Source organism: Carcharhinus amblyrhynchos, chromosome 3, assembly GCF_965287045.1.
Source record: "Carcharhinus amblyrhynchos chromosome 3, sCarAmb.v2.hapA, whole genome shotgun sequence".
NCBI classification, from domain to species: Eukaryota; Metazoa; Chordata; class Chondrichthyes; order Carcharhiniformes; family Carcharhinidae; genus Carcharhinus; species Carcharhinus amblyrhynchos.
Window position 1 is genome coordinate 113,998,357 of NC_137326.1, and position 22,757 is coordinate 114,021,113.

Here is a 22,757-nt window from a genome sequence, read left to right on the forward strand (position 1 = left end):
TGATGTGAATCGAATTGGCTGAAGACTGACATCAGTGATGCTGGAGACATATAGAAGGGGCCAAGATGGATCATCCACTTGGCACTTCTGACTGACGATTGTCTTTTGCACTGTGCTGGGTTCCTCCATTATTGAAGATGGGGATATTTGTGGAGTCTCCTCATCCAAAATTTATTTGTCCATCACCATTCATGTCTGGATGTGGCAGGACTGCAGAATTTAGTTGGTTGTGGATTGCTTAGCTCTGTTTATTATTTACTGCTTATGCTGTTTGGCACATAAGTAATCCTATGTTGTAGCCTCCCCAAGTTGGCAGCTCATTTTTAGGTATGCCAGGTGTTGCTCCTGACATGACTTCCTGCATGATTCATTGAACCAGGTTAATCCTGACTTGGTGTTAATGTTAGCATGGGAGATATGCGGGCCACAAGGTTGCAGATTGTGCTGGAATGCAGTTTTGCCCTCAGCATCTCATGGAGGCCTTGTCTTGAGTTGGGACACATGTGTTGTTTATGATTTCCTGGAGATGAGGGAAGAAGCCACATTTGAGCCCCCAGGCAGTATAAGTGTCTGCACCAGTTGAGAATTGCTCTGAAATACTGATCTTGGCAAACAGGATATTCATCACCTGTGAGATTTACATGCAGGAAGCAGTTTGCAAAATTCCCCAAATACCACCTGTAAATGGATGGAGTCAGAGGTGAAAGATTAAAGAGCTATGATTAGTTTGGCTGATTGGCCTGCCTCCCAAGGGCTTCCAGCATGCGACAGATTGCACTCAGGTCAAAGGTCAGTAGATTCCTTCCAGATTCCCCACACACCGACAGTTTCATCTGCTGTCCAGTCTCAAACCACCCATCTTGTCTGGTTAAAATTCTCCCATTATTACCAGGAGCTTACAAAACATCCAGTAATTGCAATATTGACATGAGCTATGATAAAGGACAAACTCTGGCCTGCAAAATTAAAAATATCCCTTGGTTCAACTGGATCAAGAACATACAGAGAAAGGGACGCACCCCAGTACATTAACTGAACCAAGATATATCTGAATAGTCCAAATCTCGAGGGCAACATGACAGCTCAGAGACTATCTCTGTTGCTGTGCGGACACATGGATTTGGGCCTGTGTCTGTGGGAGTTTGCGCGTTCTCCCCGTGGTTGCGTGGGTTTCCTCCGGGTGCTCCGGTTTCCTCCCACACCCCAAAGATGTGCTCTTAGGCTGATTGATTGGGTAACAAATTGTCCGTATATTGGACCTCCCTGATCCTCGCACATTAGGCGTAGACTAAAATCATGAATAGGTCACTGAGACAATGGGATGGCGGCGCGGGCTCGTTGGGCCGAAGGGCCTGTTTCCCGTGCTGTGTTGTTCGTTGTTCTTTGTTCTCTGTTTAAAACAAAACAAAACTAATAATTCAGGCCAGGATGGACCCTCTAAGTCTTAAACAATCAGCACAGATCATACTTTATATTGGACAGGACAGGAAACAATTCATTTATTTGACTGATTCTGAAATGGGCCAAATTAAACCTAGAATCATAGAATCTCTACAGTGTAGAAGGGGGCCATTCAACCCATCAAGCCTGCTCCAACAACAATCCCACCCAGGCCAAATCCCTGTAACCCCATGTATTTACACTGCCAATCCCTCTGATACTAAGGGGAAATTTAGTACAGCCAATCAACCTAACCCACACATCTTTGGAGTGTGGGAGAAAACCTGAACATCCAGAGGAATCCTACGCAGACACAAGGAGAACATGTATGCAGTCACCCAAGGCAGAATTAAACCCGGGTACCTGGTGCTGTGAAGCAGCAGTGCTAACCACTGTGCCACCGTGCTGCCCTAACCTTTAGTAAATGATCGAGAACTGCCCTCTCCTAAATCGGAAAACTAAAATAATGAAAAATTCTGGCATTGCTGGAATATCGAGTTACATTATTTTATGCCACAATGATGTGAGATCTTATTCATGTTCTTATCAAAGTTGCTGATCAACATTCAACATCGGAGAAGCTGAACTGACGTAACTGTTGCTCTCTTGTGGAGGAGTATTTGAAATATGGGCAGCTTTGGGCACTTTATCTTTAAAGGGACATTGAGCTGGATTACACAGTGAGGGCGGACACCCACAGCCCAGCATAAATAATGAGAGCAAACCTGCCTCTGCACGGCTGATTCACCCCTCTTTAGTTTTCAGGCAATGGCATTTTAATTGGTATGAGGTGGAAGTTCCATCCCTCTCTAGAAGGAAGTGCTGCTTCACAGATTTCGTGGTCAATTGGAGACCAACAACTCTGTACCACACCAGGATCAGCAATGCATTGACTACCACTGCTATTGCAGGAGGTCCAGGAGAAAGAGGAATCATGGATACACCCAAACCAAGTAAGCCTGGGGTCTCACTGGGATTGGGTTGCAGCTGGAGGGATGGGAGAGCATGCTGGACAAGGCATTGGGGTGGGGGTGGATGATGGAAAGTGGACAAGAGAAGACAAAACTGTGTTGGGCATAAGGGATCCAGGAAGGGTTTACCTCCCTGCCCCCACCTGCCTTTCACTGACCAGCCCACAGCATTAATCCTACACATTGAATGCAAGCCTTTCCCATCATCTGTTAAATACGAGCATTAATTGAGGATTAATTGCCCACTTAAGGACCTCAACTGGGCCATGGGCAGACGGTCCACCTGCAGCTCCCTTACTGTCTGTGAAATTGTGGCCCATGTGAGCTGGTAGTGATGCATTGCTGATGACAGTGCTCTAATTTACGGGTCTACCTACCTGTTTTCCCATCTACAGCTGGCCTGTAAGATTCAGTAAAAAGTCTGACAACACCAGGTTTTAGTCCAACCTATTTATTTGATAATATACTCGCAAGCTTTCAGGGTTAGCCCCTTTGTCAGGTGAATGGAGAGTTCTGGCCTCAGACAGAGCATATAAAGCACAGACAGTTTAGAGATTACTGATTAGAATGCGAATCCTTACACCTAACCTGCTGTTCAAGACCTGAAGTGGCTGATAATGTGAGTGGAAGGAGCACTGATCACAGGTTAAAGAGATGTGTATTGTCTCCAGACAGTACAGTAAGTGAGGTTTTGCAAACCCAGGCAAGTCACGGGGGTTACAGATAGTGCGACATGAACCCAAGATCCCTGTTGAGACCGTCCTCATGTGTGCGGAACTTGGCTATCAGTCTCTGTTCAGCCCATTGGTTCGAGGAAGATAGTTCGTACAGAAACTACAGGATTGATTAGGTTTTAAATTATGAGGAGAACTACATCTTGTTTTTGGGAAAAAGGAAACTGTGCGACATGTGTGCAAAAAAGCATGCTTGTGATAGGTCATGAATTTCATGGTAACTTTTTTTTATATTCTTTCCATGATTAATCCACGATTTTCCCAAGACTTTGCACTTCAAATTCACATCTATAACCACAATAATGGGAATATTTAAAATCTTCAGCTGAACTTTAAAAACTTGAGTAATGTGATTCCAAAGTTGACTTCCAGTGAAATGTACTCATAGATCTTACTAGAACGGCAGCTGAACACAGCTGTAGAATTTCAAATGGAGCAGTTCCAGATAATGATGTGTATCCCTGATGACAGAACCCGAGTGCACCACTCTCTTGATCCTGCATGTGCGTGAGTGCAGATCTTACTGAGTGCCGGATGAACTGAAGAAAACATAGTGAAGAAACTTAACAATACTTTATATCACCACCCCCCGCCCCAACTTGAACAATTGAACTGAAAGAACAGAATAACAAATTGGAAGTATCAAGAGTTTTTTTTAAGCAGGAATGCTCTGTTTACTGAGAAAAAAGCTTACATTTTTCAAAACACTAGGTTTCTCAAAATTTGACTAATTATTAATAAAACATTCATCCAGTAAAGTTAGCAAGTGACCTGGTCTCATTGTCCATAGCAACCAGTTGTTAAGAGGTGTATCAGGGTGAATTACCCTGATGTGTTTGTTCTTTCTCTTTAGGGAAGTGTTTGTTCTTCCTTTAATAGAACAGTTAAGCTTGGGATCTACATCATATTCTGGAATGTGCATTGTGCTACTCCTTGATGCAGTGTAATGGAATTGCATCACAGCCCATTGTACATTTTATTCTGAGCAGCAGATAATGACCCTGTAAATTGAAGGAGTATGGTCAGTAGCTCTCCAGTAACTTTATTTGTGGTTTAACATTCTTTACTTTCAAATGCAATTAAGAAAATTTTGATACAAGGTGAAATAGAAATTATGTGATATATGATTATATGAAGCGTTGTCAGAATAAATGCTAATATGTAGACTTTGAAACACAGCATGGTTTTTTTTGGCAGTAACAGTTATTTGGTTCTCTTTCAGGAATACCAATTTCTGGAATTCAGTGCATTTTCTTTTGGCTGTGGTGCATGTAATAACAACAAGAACACATCTTGAACATGTGTGAATTTGTTCAGATTCATAAATGTATCTGTATGCTGCACACATGTTCATGTATACCCTTTAGTGTTGATGTTTATGTATGATTATGTATATGTCCCAGTGCACACATGTGTGCACTGTATTCTGTAGGTGCATATTTAGAAATTTTGTCTATATTTAGAAAAACAAATGATTTACACTTTGCTGGATTATTGTGCAGGAAATTGGAAAGACGTCCATTTGCTCATTGTTAAGTGATTTTTGCACTTAGCAGAGCAGTGGCATAATTTCACAGTCAGTTTCTGATCTGACTCCAGAACACTGCATAGAGTCAATGACATGTGTTTAACACTTGGTGAATTACAATTACGGAATAATGTCACATCAAGTGTTCAAAACTGCGAGAACTCCAGAATATTTAATAAACAAGCAGACATTTTTATTTTTAAATGTTCCAAGTAAACAATGCTCACAACTATGTTCCCATTAATTTGAAAATGAAGTTCTGTACATGCAAGGCTCAACTCCTGCCTGTTGGAAGTGACTTAACTCTGGAGCTGCTAGCAGTACAACACAATATACAACATAATTACAGCATACAGTTCAACAACATTGATGTGGATATGCTGGCGTTGGACTGGGATAGGCAGTAAGAAGTTTCATAACACCCCAGGTCAAAGTCCACAACAGGTTTATTTGATAGCACGGGCTTTCGGAGCACTGTCCCTTGAAGGAGCAGCACTCTGAAAGTTTGTGTTACCAAATAAACTTGTTGGACATTAACCTATTGTTGTGAGACTTCTTACTTCAGCAGAATCAATATTACAGGCTGTTCTGAAAAGAAACAGCTGATTTCAAGCTTTGAGCTTCCAGTATTTTCTAGCATTCATTATAATGTATATTTGTATGCATAAGTACATGGATGCATGCATAATTGTATTCTTTAAAATTTCTTTGCCTATTTATAACTATATTTATAATTGTTTCGGCATGTAACTCTAGTGATGCACTTGCATCCTTTCCAGCTTTCTCTACATGAATACGTTTAGTGTTCAAGTATGAATAATGAGGATGGCTGATTGGGACTGATGGACAATGGGGACATATCCAGCAGCCTCTACTGTGATGTCCTGTATTTTGTAGTCTCTTGAAATCTACATACATCGTGGGCGATCTGCTGAATATTCAAAGGGGTCACCTTCAAATGGTAATGGTGGGGGATGATTGAGGCTTCCCATCAGGAATATGACGAATGTTGCACAGATCATTATTGGAGTTATGATGAACATGCACAGCCTGTCTAATGTGTGGGCCACTCGATTCCAGCTGTCAACTTCCTGAAATGGAAAGAAAAGAAGTTTAATTGAGACGACTCTTCTTTTATGGAAGTTTACGCAAAAAAGCTCTTTGTACTGACTGTCCCACTGTCTGTTGGTGAATCAAATGGTCAGCTTGCTCTTAAAGCACACTTCAGATAAAAAGTTAAAATAAACAAGCAAAGAATAACATTTTATCTAATGAATTGCTGTCAGTTGTATAGAGGGGGGATTTTGCTCCCCCACGGCATGTTTTGGGGTGGTGGAGTTGGCCCACAATTGCCTGGTGATGGAATCTCCCAGTCCCACCTGCCGTCAGTAGGGTTTCTCATTGTTCCCACAGCAGGGGCTCACCGATGACTGGACTGGATGATCCCGCCAGTGGGAACACCGAGAAATCCCACCCACAGTATCATGTGAAACACTCTGTTCAAAATTCTCCAATCTTGCATGCCCCACTGCCAGCCAGAATGGAGGATTTAGCACTCAGCCAAATCTCCATTCACTGCAGCGGGACTGGAAAGTCCCAGCTGCAGGCAAGCTTGGAGAATTCCAGCCAATTGGGTGGGATGTTCTGCCCTGCCACCCCCCCCCACCCCACCCCACCCCCGGTGTATTTTGCGACCATGGAGGCCGCCCACTATAGGCCAGTGGCACAATCCCATTGGTCGCACTCTCCGTCATTGTTGTTCAAAGTGCTAAACAGAACGACAGAATAATTTGAGAACAACTTGATTAACGCTTGATTTTCTTATTCACCAGACCTACCTCATCATAGAAATTCTTCTCTTTGATGTGCTTCACAATGAAATTTGCCCCATCGATACCTGACTTAACCTCATCGTACAGCTGGTCTGGAATGCTCCCAATATCATTGCCACTGTTTCCAAGACCTTGGTTTAAAAAAAATTGCATTCATTTATTTTTCCCGTTGGAAGGGATTTCTAAATAAAACATTTTTCTCTTAATGAAGCTAATTCATGCAAACATGCACGTAAAAAAATTGTCTCTCCAGCTGGCCCTGATATCTCTGTCCAAGGAAGGAAAATTCACATTTCCGAGAACAAACTAAGATGTCGTCACCAGTAAAGTTCATTTTTATCTTGTTAATATACCTTACTATTCCACATAAAGTGGTGAACCATCGTCATCAGCATAATTCCTTCTATAATTCTGCAACTGTGCAAAGTTTAACGGGCAATATATTTATCAAAGGTTACAAATTATTTAATTCAGCATTAAGAACCATATTTTGAAATTGGGGTTCAAAAGATTCAAAGTGACAGTGCAAATTCACACCTAATTCCAGGCAAATATCGGTCTCTTACTGCAAAGCAGGAATTTAATCAAGTAACTTCATTGGTCTTTAAAGTTTAGCTCTTCAGCTTGGCACTTAATCTGGGAAGTAAACCTGGAAACATGAACAGAAAATGCTGGAAAATCTCAGCTGGTCTGACAGCATCTGTGGAGAGAGAATAGAGCCAATGGTTCAAGATAAACCTTCGTCAAAACCGAAGACAAGGAAAATCGGACAAGACTTATACTGTGAGGGTGTGGAGGGGGGAGTGGGGCTGTACTTGATAGACAAAAAGACAAAGGGAATACAAATGGTGATATAAAAGCTGAGAATGGTGCTAAAAGAGTCCATTTACACATCCCAGTCTCTCAGTGATCACTGTTAACACCCTTCTCAGTCTTTATCATGACCATTTATATTCCCTTTGTCTTTTTGTCTATGCTATTCCTATCAATTTCAGCACTCCTCACCTTCAGAGTAAAGATCTGTCATTGTCTTCAGCTCTGACAAGGAGCCATCCAGACTCAAAACATTGGCTCTAATTTCTCTCCACAGATGATGTCAGACCTGTTGAGATTTTCCAGCATTTTCCAGTCTTGTTTCAAATTCCAGCAACCTTTTATTTTGCTTTTATCTTAAGAAAGTCTCTTTAGTAATGAAAGCTGCCTGGAATCTGTCTGATTAATCTGTCAATGTTGGGGGTGCTCACTGATCTTTGGAGTGATTCGTGTCTTCAATCCATGTCGTTCAGATTGTTTCTCAAACATAAGTTCACTCCGGGATTTGATGGTGAAATATTCTTGTGCTTTGACAATGTAGCCAATGGAGCTGCTGCGTCGCTGCAACAAACCGTTCTCCCATGGTGACGGATCACTTTCATCAGGCCGGGACATGTGCAGGATTCGTGGGAGTTTTTCCAGGAACAGCTAGAAAATTCAAATAGGATTGCACGGATAAATATCTTCACGGGGGAAACCAGTTCCATCAAAATTGTCCAGCTCATTGAAATGTTAAGCATATTATCACTAGCAAGTTAAAATGCAAATGTGTTTATCCTGCATATTGCATTTATCAAGGCCTGACTAATATGAGTTCTGCCTTGATGTTTACCAGGTAGTGACTCACACATCATGTTGATGCTTTCATGTACTGTTCTTTGCAGTGCAGTTGAAGAGTGCAGGCTTTACACCAGAATTCTCCATCCTGTAAGTTACACAGGCTGCATTGCCACAGACTAAAATGAAGTGAAGGTTATGGATACTCTCGCATAGAAATTTTAGCAGAGAAAATCTATTGGGTATCACCCTCTTGCCCACCTAGCACATCTCCTAGTGACTGGTTCTCGAGAAATACTAACCAGAAGCCTGGAACAAATGAGACTGATGGTCTCTTTGTTGGGAAATGAAAAAGAATCATAGAATCATAAAATCCCTGCAGTACAGAAGAAGGCCATTCGGCCCATCGAACCTACACCAACAACAATCCCACCCTGGCCCTATCCTCGCAACCCCACATGTTTACCCCACTAGTCTTCCTGACACCAAGGGGTAATTTAGTACGGCCGATCAACCTAACCCCCACATCTTTTGAGTGAAATGCAAAGAGATCTGACTAAGTGATTTCAAATTGAAATTTTAAACCCAAATTTTCCCTGGTGGACCATTGAACATAAGAACATAAGAAACAGGAACAGGAGTAGGTCGTTCAGTCCTTTGAACACTTTTCCTGCACTTTCCCTTTATCCCTTTATATATTAATATGTAGAAAACTATCGATCATAGTCTTGAACTTGGTGAACTGAGCCTCCATATTTCTACTTTACAAAATAGTTCTGTTTGGACATCATTTTAACATTTTTTCGTGTCAGTGTTTCTAATGTTGCATTTTATTCACTTTTCCAAACTGACTGCATGGACTTGGGGGTAAATAGGTAAGGATGGAGGAATATTAATCATTCTAGGGAATATGTTAATTCATTCAACCTTTTCCTCCTTAAGATATATGATATTGCTTTGTTATTCAAATGGAGAAATTGAACATTAAACAAAGGCTTTCCCTGCTGTTACTGTACCCATTTAGTCCAGGTTGAGAGAACATGCGTGCTGGGAGTTCGGAAATGGAAATTTAACACAATGACACAGTTCACAATCACAATGGTGACCAGAATCATTATGAACATCAAGTATCTGAAAGACAAAACAAGCAAAGTTATTTCATGTTCTTCTGTCAAAATCAAACCTGTGCTTTTGTCATTATTCAAACTGTATAAAAGGAGGCTGATTTGTTGATGGAAACATTAGATTATTTTCTTGGTGTGAAAATACCATATTGAAGTCTCAAAGTTGCCTACTACTCTTAAGTATAATGTGCATTGTCCTTTCATCTCCACCACTGATGCAAACGCCTGATATTAAGGCCCAGTGCTGTTCTTGGGTCATTATCTATGTCATTCTAAAGGCAGGTGTGACGGCCACCTTCACAGTCATAATGAGTGTTATTCAGTCATATGAGTAAGACTGCAAGTCCAAAGGCAATAGATGATAGTGTTGTGTTGTCTTTAACACAAAAGTATATTCTTCTGATGCACAACATGCATGCCTTGAGAGCTCCTTATGAAATGCTGAAAGTCTCCTTTGCTCCATCTGGAAATGCTCCTCCAATTCCTCCATGATAATGGTGGATATGGATACACTAATAGGGCTGCGGTACCTGTTCCTGAAAATTGCTCTCTGTGGGTATAGGATAGTAAAAAGTCTGACAACACCAGGTATAGGATGACAGGGCAAAAATTCTCGGTGATCTGATCTTAGCAGAAGCAAGCTCAGGCTGAAGTAAGAATGTGAAAAATAAAAAATTAATGTTTCTCAGCTGCAGAAACAGTAAGTTGAACTCTCCAGACTCATTAAGCCCAGAAACTCATCATTTCAGTCTGTTGACCCTGGTAGCTGTCTCAGACATGGAGCATACGAAGTACAAAGCTAGCAGACTTGAAGCTGCTGCACCATTGGCTCTTATTTTGACATGTTGGGACTCAGGGACCTGGAAAATTGAGAGGGAACCCACAGAAGCATTGCTAAGGTGGAAATGTATTACATCCAATTCTGCTCTATATAAATCATTTATATCTGTAATCAGGATCATGCAAAAAGTTGCCCTTTAACTGGTGGGCAAGTGGAAGTATTTCAGAAAGGGTTGTTTCTCTGTCTTAACACAAATAAACTGCTTTTATTAGACTTAACTTTTTACTGTGTGTATTTGAAAACTAACAGAATACTGACTTGAAATTATTCACCACCCCTGGGCACAATTATACCATAAAATGGAACCTCTGTAAATAAGTTTGGAGAAGGAACTGGTTTGCAATTGTTCAAGATATATGGCAACACTTCCTCCCTCGTAATGGATAGTTTCTTCAATTGGTCTAAGTTTATAATCACTTACTTGCCAATTAGCGGAACAGCTAGAGCTGTCTCTGGTAACCTTTGTGAAATCAGCAGCAGGAAGACAGACTGAGCAAGTAGGACAGAAATAGACAAGGTCATCTTCTCACCGCCTGAGAAAGTAATGAGAAAAGAACATTAATAAATTCATAAACTGGGAGATACATTTTTCTTGAATGTTTACTCTCCTCAGATAATCTGCATGGTTTGATCTCATGTTGAAAGTTTTTTTTAGTTTTTACTCTAACAAGATGTACAGGGAGCCTGTTGTCATTGGATTTGAACAAGGCCATCTTCCTGACTTCCCCATTCCCCATGAAAATGTCCACGTCTAAGCATATCATTACAGTCAGGCATTGAATGAGTAGAACTTGCCCATCTAAAGGGAAAGAACGACATCACCCATAAACTTGTATCCAAGTTTATGCAGTGAGGTATTTGAATCGCTAGTTATTCTGTTGTACAATGCTGTGTACAATTTCTGTAAACCCATTCCCAGTGTTCTCAGGTAGTTCCTGTTGTTCATAAATGTACAGAATTAATTTTAACAAGAGCTTATCATCCATACAATAAAATGGTAGTTAATGCATCTCCTTCCCTTTCCAATCCAAAATTATAGTTCCAACCAACTTCTAGAACTTTACAATGGTGAATGTAATTACAGTGTATGTCCAACGAGGGGCATACACGCGATGGGTCGTACTGGGGCTCCTCTTGAATGTTCGAGATTGGCCTAGTGCTTCATGTCGTTAGTGTGTGCTTAAACTGGACCAGATGCTGGGCAAGGCGACAGCTCAGTGACTATCACTGATTGCTGTGCAGACACATGGATTTGGGCCGGTGTCTGTGGGAGTTTGCACATTCTCCCCTTGCTTGCGTGGGTTTTCTCCGGGTGCTCCGGTTTCCTCCCACACCCCAAAGATGTGCTATTAGGCTGATTGGGAGTAATAAACTGTCCCTAAATTAGTTTCCCTCAATGTGGATTGCCATAAAACAATAGATAAGGGTCATGGGTGGAGGGGGGGACTGGTAATGTTAAAATGGCGGTGCGGGCTTGTTGGGCCGAAGGGCCTGTTTCCTGGGCTGATTTTGTTCTTTGTTCTAATTAAAGTTTATTTATGAGTGTCACATGTGGGCTTTCATTAACACTGCAATGAAGTTTACTGTGAAAATTCCCTAGTCACCACACTCTGGTGCCTGTTCAGGTACACTGAGGGAGAATTTATCATGGCCAATGCACCTAACCAGCACATCTTTTGGATTATGGGAGGAAACCAGAGCACCCAACGGAAACTCATGCAGACACCGGGAGAACATGCAGACTCCGCACAGACAAGGTTCCAAGACCAGGAACTGAACCTGGGTCCCTAGCGCTGTGAGGCAGCAATGCTAACCACTGTGCTACTGTGCTGCCCAATTGATCTTGTGTATGTTCTTACAGCTAAATGAAGAAGATCAATGACAGAAATTTGGAAAGGTTTGCCTGTTGCTGGGGTGGAGGATTGCTTAGGCTAGACAGCAATATAAAGTGGAAACATTTAGGCAATGATTTGATGAAGTGAAATGCCTGGAAAATTCAAGCAGTCTCAAGCAATAATTTCCTATGAATTCTTGTTGTGCAGCTTGGGAGCTAGGGTGCATTCTCAAATCTGACTGCAGCAGGACTAAAGATGGCATGTGAACTGTGTCAGTGAGAGAACTGAGACCCGGAGCCCAATTGCTGCATGTTAGACATTCAGATCTATAGATCAATTTCACCCTGACCAATGCTAAGAAGAAATCTAAGTTTTGAAAATCATTCCCCAATCAGTTCGTCTTCTGCAGAATTGAGTTGGAACTGATTTTAAAAGTTAAAAAAAAGAAACTTTTTCCACCCAAAAGAGAAAATGCTAAAAAGCCTCAGCAGATCTGGCAGCATCTATAAAGAGAGAAAAAAGCCCTTTGGCCCTGTGACCAGCTTTGACTAAGGGTCATCTGGACTCGAAATATCAGCTCTTTTCTCTCCTTACAAATGCTGGCAGACCTACTGAGATTTTCCAGTGTTTTCTCTTTTGATTTCAGATTCCAGCATCTGCAGTAGTTTGCTTTTATCAAGTGAAACTTTTTTATGGCATTGTGTGATGGAATGATATAAATAAAGACAGTCTTGAGCGTTCAGTTTTTGAGATGTCTGGGGCTTCTGAAGCTAAAGGAATGGAGTATGAACGCTCTCAAAGGTATAGCTTTCGCTCATTTGTTAGCATTTAATTTAGAGTCAGAAGATTGTGAATTCAAGCCCCACTTCAAGAGTTTTGTGTATATTGTATATTGATATTTTGTTGCAGTGTTGAAGGAGTACTGTATTATCAGGACCAAGTATTAAAGATCCCAAATGAATAATATGAAAACAAATAAGGATCTTAGTCAATATTCATACTTCAACCAGCACCACCAAAAATAGATATAACGGGCCATTCATTTTATTTATCGTTTGGGGTTTTAATTGTGCACAGATTGACACACACAATTCAAAATTGTTACAGCAATGGATTTTGGAGATGTTCACAGCAATGGATTTTGGAGATGTTCTGAGCAGATGGATGAGGATATTATATTAGCTTGGATTAAGACTTGAATAACAGACAGAAAATAGATGGTCAAGTAGGTTGATAAATTGTAGCAAGCAGAGCAGGAGCTACTGGAGCAAAGAACATTACTAATGGACATGGGCTACTGCAATCTACATCAATGACTTAGGTGAAGGGACTGAGTGTAATGTATCCAAGCTCACATTGGTACAAAGCTAGATGGGAATATAGGATATGAGGAGCTGAAGGAAAGCAGAGTGATATTCCTTGAGGTTGTATTTGGATCCTGCTTCATTTCAGAGTCAATTGAGACCTTGGCCAACAAGTTATCTTCCAGCTTTATTGACGGCGCACTTTCACTACTTCACACTGATACTAAACTTGTGGGACTAAATGTAACACCCCCAGTGTAAAAATCAGTGGTGAGCCTACCTGCCCATCACCAGCTTGTCTTGCAGCAATTTAATGATTGTCTGGCCATTAATTGCCTTAAAACAGGAGTTATCATCCTCTTCCAAGGGAAGTCACACCTCAGAGACTCAGATGCTGGCTAATCAAATGGCGAGCAAATTCCTCGTCTCATGAGCGCTACCGGGAGCAGTGGTCACTGCTGGGACTGCAACAGCCCCTGAGGAAAGTGTTCACCAATGGAGCTCAGACTTTGAGGTGAGTTTGTAGCTGGCAGACCGCGGCAGGGGGTGAAAAAGATACGTGGTGACAGGTCAGATAGGGGAAAACTTTGGGTGAATTTACACTGTTGCCAGGTCGGAAGGCAACCTTCCCCCAATCTGTCCACCAATCTAGCTGGACTGCTTGGAGCTCTCTCACCACAAGAAGAATTCCAGGTTGTGGGAAGAGACCATTGTGGTCATTAATTGTCCATTTAAGGGCCTCAGTTGGCTTATGGGTGAGTAGGCAGGTGATTGACACAGTGCCACAGTCATGGCTCCCAGTTTTATGCACTCTCCTGCCTGCTATCCCTGCTGCAGGGGGAGCATCAAATGGAGTGTGGATGAACTCATTAACTTGTTTTGGTCACATCACATCAACGGGTATGAAAGTGAAGCCAAAAGCCATAATAAGCAAGCTGTAATGTTTAAAGAAAAAGCCTTTCTGTAATTCTGATGGAGAGGTAAATGGGTTTTTACATAGCCTCCGCCTCCAAAATATGAGGAGACAATCACAGAGAGTCACATATAAAAGGAACAAGAATTAAACTTATAAACAAATATGAACAGACAGAAATAACAAAATTATTGAAGGAAATACAGAAAAACGAAGAGGGCGATAGAAGCACCCTTGTAGCTAAACAGCAGGTCACTGCACTGTATCTTTTGGTACCTTGTAGCAAGATTATAGGTGAAATTGACATTTCAGCGAAGAATTTGGACTGTTCCCTTGTATGTCAATCAGATTCATAATACTGAGAATTTCGAACAATTCACCAAGCAAGCCAAATGTGTTTGTGCCAAATGAATGCATACAGGAGCTTTTTAGCTCATTTCCATGCCAGTGCTGTTTTCCCTCTGGCAAACTGAATCACTACACTCAGTACACATTAGATGCATAAGAACACTCCTATTCACTTGCAAGAATTTCCAATCGGCTATTCCAAGAAAATAATGCTCCAAAAGCAAATACTGTGGATACTGGAAATCTGAAACAAAAACAGAGCAGGATGGAAATACTCAGTTGATTTGGCAACAGGGAGAGTTGATCTCTCCACAGTCACTGCCAGGCCTGCTGAATAGTTGTAGCACTTTCTCTTTCTTTATTTCCAAGGAAACAGTGATTCAATGCTTCTTGTTTTGAAACAATGCAAAAATGGCTAACAACTTATAGTTTGAAATCACAGTGAGAAACACTACTAAAAGGTGAGCTAATATCAGATAATATTGATTCTGTCCCACGTCTGGGATCAGGAAATCTAATTTTCAACAGAGACTTTCATAGAACCATAGGATCCCTACAGTACAGAAGGAAGCCATTTGACCCATTGAGTCTGCACCAGCAACAGATTCAGTCCCAGGTCCTATCCCCATAATCCACATATTTACCTTGCTAGTCCCCCCCGACTCGAAAGGGCAATTTAGCATGGCCAATCCACCTAACACTCACATCTTTGGACTGTGGGGGGAAAACCAGAGGAAACCCATGCAGACACAGGGAGAACATGCAGTCTCCACACAGACAGTAACCCGAGGCCTGAATCAAACACAGATCCCTGGCACTGTGAGGCAACATTTCTACCCCACTGTGCCACCATGCCATCCCTTATGTTAGTTATCTTATGTTAAATTCCCTACACAATGTCCAGTGAGCACACTTTCAAAATAATTCATTGGTTATGAAGTGGACTGGAATATCCTGGGGACCTGAACGGTGCTATATAAATGGAAGTTTTTATTTCTTACAATGTTTAAAAAACCGTAAGATTAATCAAGTCCCAAATCTTGACAGCTGATCAGCCCTCAGAATAATTGTTTAATCTATCCTACAACTCATCTTTTTTTTTCTTTTGCTTGAAGGAAATTCAGAAAGATTAAGAGGGCAAAAGAAGCACCCTTATAGCTAAGCAGTAGATCACTGCACTGTGTCTTTTTGGCAACTTGTCGCAGGATTATAGGTGAAATTGACATTTCAGTGAAGAATTTGGACTGTTCCCTTGATTTTTTTTCCCTTAATATTGTGATGTTTAGTTCTGCTTTGAACTTTTCTCATTTGTACCTCCCAAGGTTAAATACAATCTTTTCCTTTCTCTCCCTGCACTCAGTCAATGTACCTGGCATGCCTATTGTAGGACATGTCAATTTTTGTCTATTTTGATCAATGGAACTAAAGGTCAGGCAGATTCTGCAGAGGATTGACACCCTATTTTGTCTAGTTACCACTCATGTACTGAAGTAGAAAATTACTCCGGCTTGGACAGGCTGAGCAGCTGAGAATTTGGTGAGTGAAGGAATCTTAAGGGCTAATCTCTTTCTAAAAAAAAACTAGTTTTGTTTGCGTCGAGCATTAAGCTAAAAATTACTTTTTTATGTTAAGTTTAAATTTCTAAATCCAGACATGAGCAGAGACAAACAAGCTCTCTACCAGAAAGCATCTCTATTTAATTAATTAGGCTTAACCTGGCTTCCGTAACTATAGGATTGATTCATTTGAACCTTGGCTGGTATAAGTGAAGGGGTCTCAGTACAGCTTGTAAATGGAGTGTGGCTCGGACAAAGTGAGCAGCTTTCTTTTTCTACCTTTTGCCGACTCCAGTATTTGGTTCTTACAAGGAAAGAAGCTGATTGGTGACTAACTGGTAAGTTATCCTACTTGCTCTACTTGTTATAAATAGTTGTTGAGGTTATGGTTTGGCAGGGCAGCTCAGCCGAGTGGAATGTGCATCCTGTGGCATTTGGGAAGTGATGAACGCACCATGTGTCCTGAACAAACACATCTGCAGGAAGTGTCATCAGCTGCAGAAGCTTGAGCTCAGGGTTTGGGAATATGAGCAGTGGTTGGAGAGTGACTATGGTGCATCCACGGGTCAGAGGACTGTGGGGTTAGCACATTTAGAGAGGTGGTCACACCACAAGTTGGAAGGCAGGCAGAGAGGGAATGGGTGACCACTAGACAGTCTGAGAGAATGAGGAAAGCAGTGCAAGAGCCCCTGTGTTGATCTCACTCACTATCTTGTTTTGGATACTGGTAAGGGTGATGGTTCCTCAGAGAAGCGCAGCAAGAGCCAAGTCTATGGCACCACAGTTGGCTTAGCTGAATGAAAAGGGAAAGAGGATTGGAAGAGCAATAATGTTAGGGGATCCATTAATTAGGACAGCAGGCAGGCTTTTTATGGTCTTGGATGTGACTCCAGGATGTTATGTTGTCTTCCTGGTGTCAGGGTTAAGGGTGTTGCAGAGCGGCTGCAGGGCATTCTTCTGGGGAAGGGTGAACAGCCAGAGGCTGTGTTCACATAGGAACCAACAGAATAGATAGGAAGAGGGCTGAGGGCCTGAAAGCAGATTTTTGGGAATTAGGAAATAAATTAAAAAACAGGACCTCGTCAGCTCTGATGAAGCTTCATCTTGACTCTATTCTCTCTCTACAGATGCTGTCAGACCTGCTGAGTTTTTCTGTTTTTATTCCTTCCTCAATGGGTTGGATTTATTATTTCTATCGCTTGGAACAGGAACAGCCAAACACTCTCCCCACCATCAAATAAGTTGCTTGTTCAGATTTTACTCAAATTCCATTGGATATCCAGCAAATAAATCGATTCACATTTGTGGAATATCACACATCAGTGAATCATTGCATGCTGTTAACTATTGCACAGACCTGAGTGCATTTCTCTATAAGCAACATATATCACCTTCAAACAGAATTATATTTTCAGTCTACTTGCAGACTCTCCAAGGCAAATTAAATCCTATCAGAAACAGCAGTCAGAACTTCAGTTTCAAAACTCTCTCTTCTCTGATCCGATTGCAATTCATCATTAAAGATAAAAGATGGACATTTGTTCCAAAGTGGTATGTTCATTTCAGACCCAACTGTAAGTTTGTCAAGGTTGACATTCCAGTGATGGCTTTCCTCATCAGGATTCAGCCAAAACTTTGCTGCCTAGATCCTAATTCACCTCCATGTGAACAAATTAAATACAAATAGTTGTAGGCCATTTTGCCTCTCAAGTCTGCTCCATCATTCAATAGGATTATGGGTGATCCCAGCATTTCAAATTCTACATTCTTATCTCCCTCCGATAGATAACCTTTGATTCCCTCGCCTAACAAAAATGTATCTACGTACCATGCTCATTGACACATTGCCTCCTGGTCCCCGAATACCTAGATTTTAAAATTCTTACTTGAATCTTTCAAATCCCTTCATGGCCTTACCCTCCTTCTCTCTACAACTCCTTCTAATCCCAACATGAACGCTGCATTCCTTTAATCCTTTCCCTCTTGTACATTCCCAACTCCTTTGCCCTATGATTGATGGAGATGCCTTCAGCTAGGCCCAAAGCCTCCATAAATTACTTCAGATGATTAGCTCTACCCCACCTCGACCCCTTTGTTTTCATTTTATTTAATTTTTAATGATTCTGTACCTTTTATTTCTTTATTGTCTTTGTTTTTCTTCCCCCCTTCACTCTTCCTACTATTTCATTCCCCTTTCCTTACCTTTTCTCCCCCTTTGCTTCACCTTTCCCCCTTTTCTCAATTTTACCCCTCTCCCACCTATTTCCCCCTTCCCCCCCACATCTTCATCTGTCACAGCTTACTCTCTGATTTCAGCTTCTCTGCCGTTTGGCCATTCACACATTCCATTCTCTCTGTGGACAGCCATTAGCAGTTTTTTCCCCTGGTTTCTGTGGCTATGACTCATCTTTCATTCCCTCACCCTACAGTATAAATACCTCCCACTTTCTATGTCTTATAGCTTTAATAAAGAGTCATCTGGATTTGAAACATTAGCTCTTTTCTCTCCTTACAGATGCTGCCAGACCTGCTGAGATTTTCCAGCATTTTCTCTTTTGGTTCAGGTTCCAATGTCTGCTTTTATCCATATTTGCTTTTATCCATAAATTTCTCTTATTCTACACCTTCCTCTCTTCCAAGGCATTCCATAAAATCCACCTCTTTGACCAAGCTTTCGGTCACCTAATGTAAGGTATATATTTCTGTGTCAGCTGTGGTTTGGTTGATAGCAGCACCCTTGCCATTGTGTCATAAGTTTCTAAGTTTGATTCCCAGTCCGGGATTTGAGCACATGTTGAGGGAGTCCAGCTGGATCTGCCATCTTTCAAATGAGATCTCGAACTGAGGCCCTGCCTGTTCTCTCAAAGGGATGTAAGAGATTACATGGTACTATTTCAAACAGCAGAGGAGTCATCCATTGCCTCCTGATCAACATATATCCCTCCCTCATCATCATAAACACAGATTATCTGATCATTATCACATTGCTGCTTGTGGAAACTACAGCAAGTGCAAATTGCTTGCCCCATTGTCTAACACTGACCACACTTCAAAAGTAATTCATTGGCTTAAAGTGCTTTGGTATCATAGAATCTCTACAGTGCAGGAGAAGGCCATTCGACCCATTGAGAACAATCTCGCCCAGGCCCTATCCCCGTAACCTCACGTATTTACCCTCCTAATCCCCTGACACTAAGGGGCATGGCCAGTTCACCTAACCTACACAACTTTGGAGTGTGAGAGGAAACCAGAGCACCTGGAGGAAGCCCACACCACATAGATAGTCACCTGAGGCCGGAATTGAATCCAGATCCCTGGCACTGTGAGGCAGCAGTGCTAATCACTGTGCCACCATGCCATGGTTGTTGGAGCTGCTATAATGCATATCGTTTTTCTTAACTCAGCTGGCAGTATCACTTGATAGTTGCTAACTTTAAGGGCAACCCTTCTGCATGGCCTTTTAATCTCAGTCAATTAGTCTACAGCTGGCCCAGACAGGAGATGAGGAATCTCTTAGTGGCAAATATCTCTGTGAACTGTAGGTCCAGAGACATTGAGCATTCCATAGTCCCCATATATCTTTACTCTTTATGGAATGCAGCTCCATTAAATTTTCAAAGTACTTCTGTTTTTATTCTATGTTTTTATCACATGGCGAAAAACTGCAGCAGGCGATGGTGCAGAGGGACCTCGGGGTCCTTGTGCATGAGTCGCAAAAACCCAGCCTGCAGGTGCAGCAGGTGGTCAGGAAGGCGAATGGGATGCTGGCCTTCATAACGAGGGGGATTGAATACAAAAGTAGGGAGGTCTTGCTGCAGCTGTATAGGGCACTGGTGAGGCCACAGCTGGAGTACTGTGTGTAGTTTTGGTTGCCGCACTTACGCAAGGATATTTTGGCCTTGGAGGGAGTGCAGAGGAGGTTTACTAGGCTGACACTGGAGTTGAGAGGGTTGAACTATGAGGAGAGGTTGAATAAACTGGGCTTGTACTCGTTAGAGTTTAGAAGAATGAGGGGAGATCTCATTGAGACGTATAAGATGATGAATGGGATGGATAGGATAGAGGTGGAGATGCTCTTCCCGCTCAGAAAGGACAGTAGGACTAGAGGGCACAGCCTCAAGATAAAGGGGGGGCGGTTGAGAATGGAGTTGAGGAGGAACTTCTTCACTCAAAGGGTGGTGAATCTCTGGAATTCTCTGCCCGTTGAAGTGGTGGAGGCTGCCTCGCTAAATATATTTAAGACGTGGGTTGATAGGTTTTTGATAGGCAAGGGGATTAAGGGTTATGGGGAGAGGGTGAGAATGTGGAACTGAGCCACGACAGATCAGCCATGATCTTATTGAATGGCGGGGCAGGCTCGAAGAGCTAGATGGCCTACTCCTGCTCCTATTTCTTATGTTCTTATGTTCTTATCTAAAGTTCTATTATCGCAAAATTCCTGTCAGTGGTAATGTGTTTTTAAAAAAGCTATTGTGGAATAATTATACAGATGTGTAGAGGAACACTCACTGTCTGCAGGAAGATAAAATGCTAAAGATGCCAGAAAAGAAATGAGGATGCAGGGAGTGATGATGTTAATGATGTAAAACAGTGGCTTGCGTCTGATAATGAGATAGAAGGTTACATCCTGGTATTTGGTGCTGTTGCGAGGAATATTTGGATAGATATTCTTTTTTGCAGGCTTGTGAATAATTTCCCATTCACCATTCTCTGTAAAATTAAAAATAAAGACGTTAGCAATAATTAAGAAATTGTATGTTTATTATTATATACAAATGTACATAGCAGTTATTGTTTCTTTCCCTTCCTCCATTGATCTAATGTGAAGGATCCACTTAGACAGCAGTGTTTTCTGATTAATAACTCTAATGTGATAATGCTGTTTTCCCCCTGATATTTTAAATTGAAATTTGGATAACATTTGTCAGTATTTTGAAGGTAACAATGAGTGTTACACAGATATAAATAGCTCTTCAACGTATTGTAATTTAGTTAGTCACATTCCTACAGGTCCTTATGAACTAGAGAGACTAGAGCAAGGCTTCTTTGACAGTCAAACTTCCCATCTCTACCATCTCCAAGACAAAGGCAGCAAGTGTATGAGAACACCATTACCTACAATTTCCCTTTCGCTATCATCCTGACTTGGAAATATATTGCGTTCCTTCATCATCACTGGGTCAAAATCCTGGAACTCCCTATATAACAAAGCTTTTAGGAGGTCTTGTGGCGCAGTGGGTAGGGTCCCTGGCTTTGATTTAGAAGCCCCGAGTTTGAGTCCCACCCCAGGATGTGATAGTCAAGGAGGGTGCGTTCATAGCATGGTCAAACAGGTCAACCTGGAAATCCTCAAAACACGCCAATGGCTGGGGACTCCAGGGGATTCATCGGAGGGTCCCAATGCCCCCTTGCCAGCGACCCATGTTGATGTGGGGAGTGGCAATGCCACCGATGATAGAGGGAATGCTCTGATGTCTGTAGGGTGGGGGAGTGGGTTGGTGGGAAGAGGTCTCTCATTTCAGTGGGAGATCAGGGTGTCCTGCACAATGGCACCCACGCACTCTGAATCCAGCATCATCAGTGCATTTAGGCTCTATCTCCCCCATTCCCACTCCCACCACTACAAAGCTCCCAGCTGTCAAAAAGATTGACAGAGTGCTGGAAGATTGCAGTGCTGGGCTCACCAGGAATACTGGCGTGGAGGGCTCCCATTTTAATGCTGTTAATGACACTTTTTTTGGGAAAATTCTGCCCAATGTACCTTCATGAAATGCCATTATATGATTGCCCCACACATTGGAAAAGAATGGGAGTCCAGCGTGAGTTTAATTAGTTATAAGCAGAATCTGAAGACATGAGGAAGTAAGATGACAGTTTGTTATCAGGAAAGCAGCTGTAGCATCCACAGCTGATTCTAAAGGGAAAAGGAATCTGTCCAGACATTTTGGAATGAAGAAAGGTGTGGGAGAATAATAGATCCTTGGTGCTTTCACCATGGCAATGTCTCAACCAATCAGCAGTATGACCAAAAGATGAAAATGTTCAATGGCATATTCTATTATAATAACCATTCTAGCAAAGGATAAGATATTTTATCACCATGTCCAAAGATGTGCACATTAGGTGGATTGGCCATGCTAAATTGCCCCTTAGTGCCAGAGGGACTAGTTAGGATAAGTGTATGGGGTTATGGAGATAGGGCCTGGGTGAGATTGTGCTTGGTGCAGGCTCAATGGGCCGAATGGCCTCCTGCTGCACTGTGAATTAAAGTTTTGTTTTATGATAGCTCTTGTTGGGTAAATATACAGGCATCAGAAAGGTTTTACCTGTGAAAGCTTCGGGGTCAATATTAATCCATTCAATAGGAAACTCTTTGCCGTCTATTGCGTCTCTTTGTAGTTCCAAATTTACCTCCTCTGCATTGTAATTAAAAGACCTTTAAACATTAAAGAAAAAACATGAAAGTCAAAAAGCTGAATTTCTGTCAGTGTTTGGAACTAGTAACCAAAGTATGAGTAACACAAAGAGCTGAATTATCCCACTCCTGTTGGGGCAGGCAATGTGAGGGTAGCCATGTTGGGATGGCTCTTCAATCCGTTCCTAACGCTGGTGAACTTTTCCAGGTAAAGGCTTTGATTCAGATTGGCTGCTGCATGGAGGTGAGCAGCCAATCACCATGATGAAGGCTCCAACTGGGGATGGTTCTTGTGGCCTCTCTGCCACTTTACTCCCATCAGAGTG

At 41.9% G+C, this 22,757-nt stretch overlaps 1 protein-coding gene across 1 annotated transcript in view; it reads right to left on the reverse strand.

Annotated features, from left to right (window-relative positions):
- Window positions 1–3,899: 3,899 nt before the first annotated feature.
- The window catches only part of chrnd (cholinergic receptor, nicotinic, delta (muscle)), a 40,433-nt gene continuing 21,575 nt past the window's right edge, over window positions 3,900–22,757 (reverse strand). The window contains exons 6-12 of the mRNA XM_080186471.1: window positions 22,343–22,452; window positions 20,526–20,726; window positions 10,482–10,593; window positions 9,112–9,226; window positions 7,750–7,966; window positions 6,512–6,636; window positions 3,900–5,764 (exon numbers count right to left, since the gene is read on the reverse strand). Coding sequence (XP_080042597.1) covers window positions 5,582–5,764; window positions 6,512–6,636; window positions 7,750–7,966; window positions 9,112–9,226; window positions 10,482–10,593; window positions 20,526–20,726; window positions 22,343–22,452 — 1,063 coding nt within the window. The 3' untranslated portion in view covers window positions 3,900–5,581. The remainder of the gene's footprint in view (window positions 5,765–6,511; window positions 6,637–7,749; window positions 7,967–9,111; window positions 9,227–10,481; window positions 10,594–20,525; window positions 20,727–22,342; window positions 22,453–22,757) is intronic.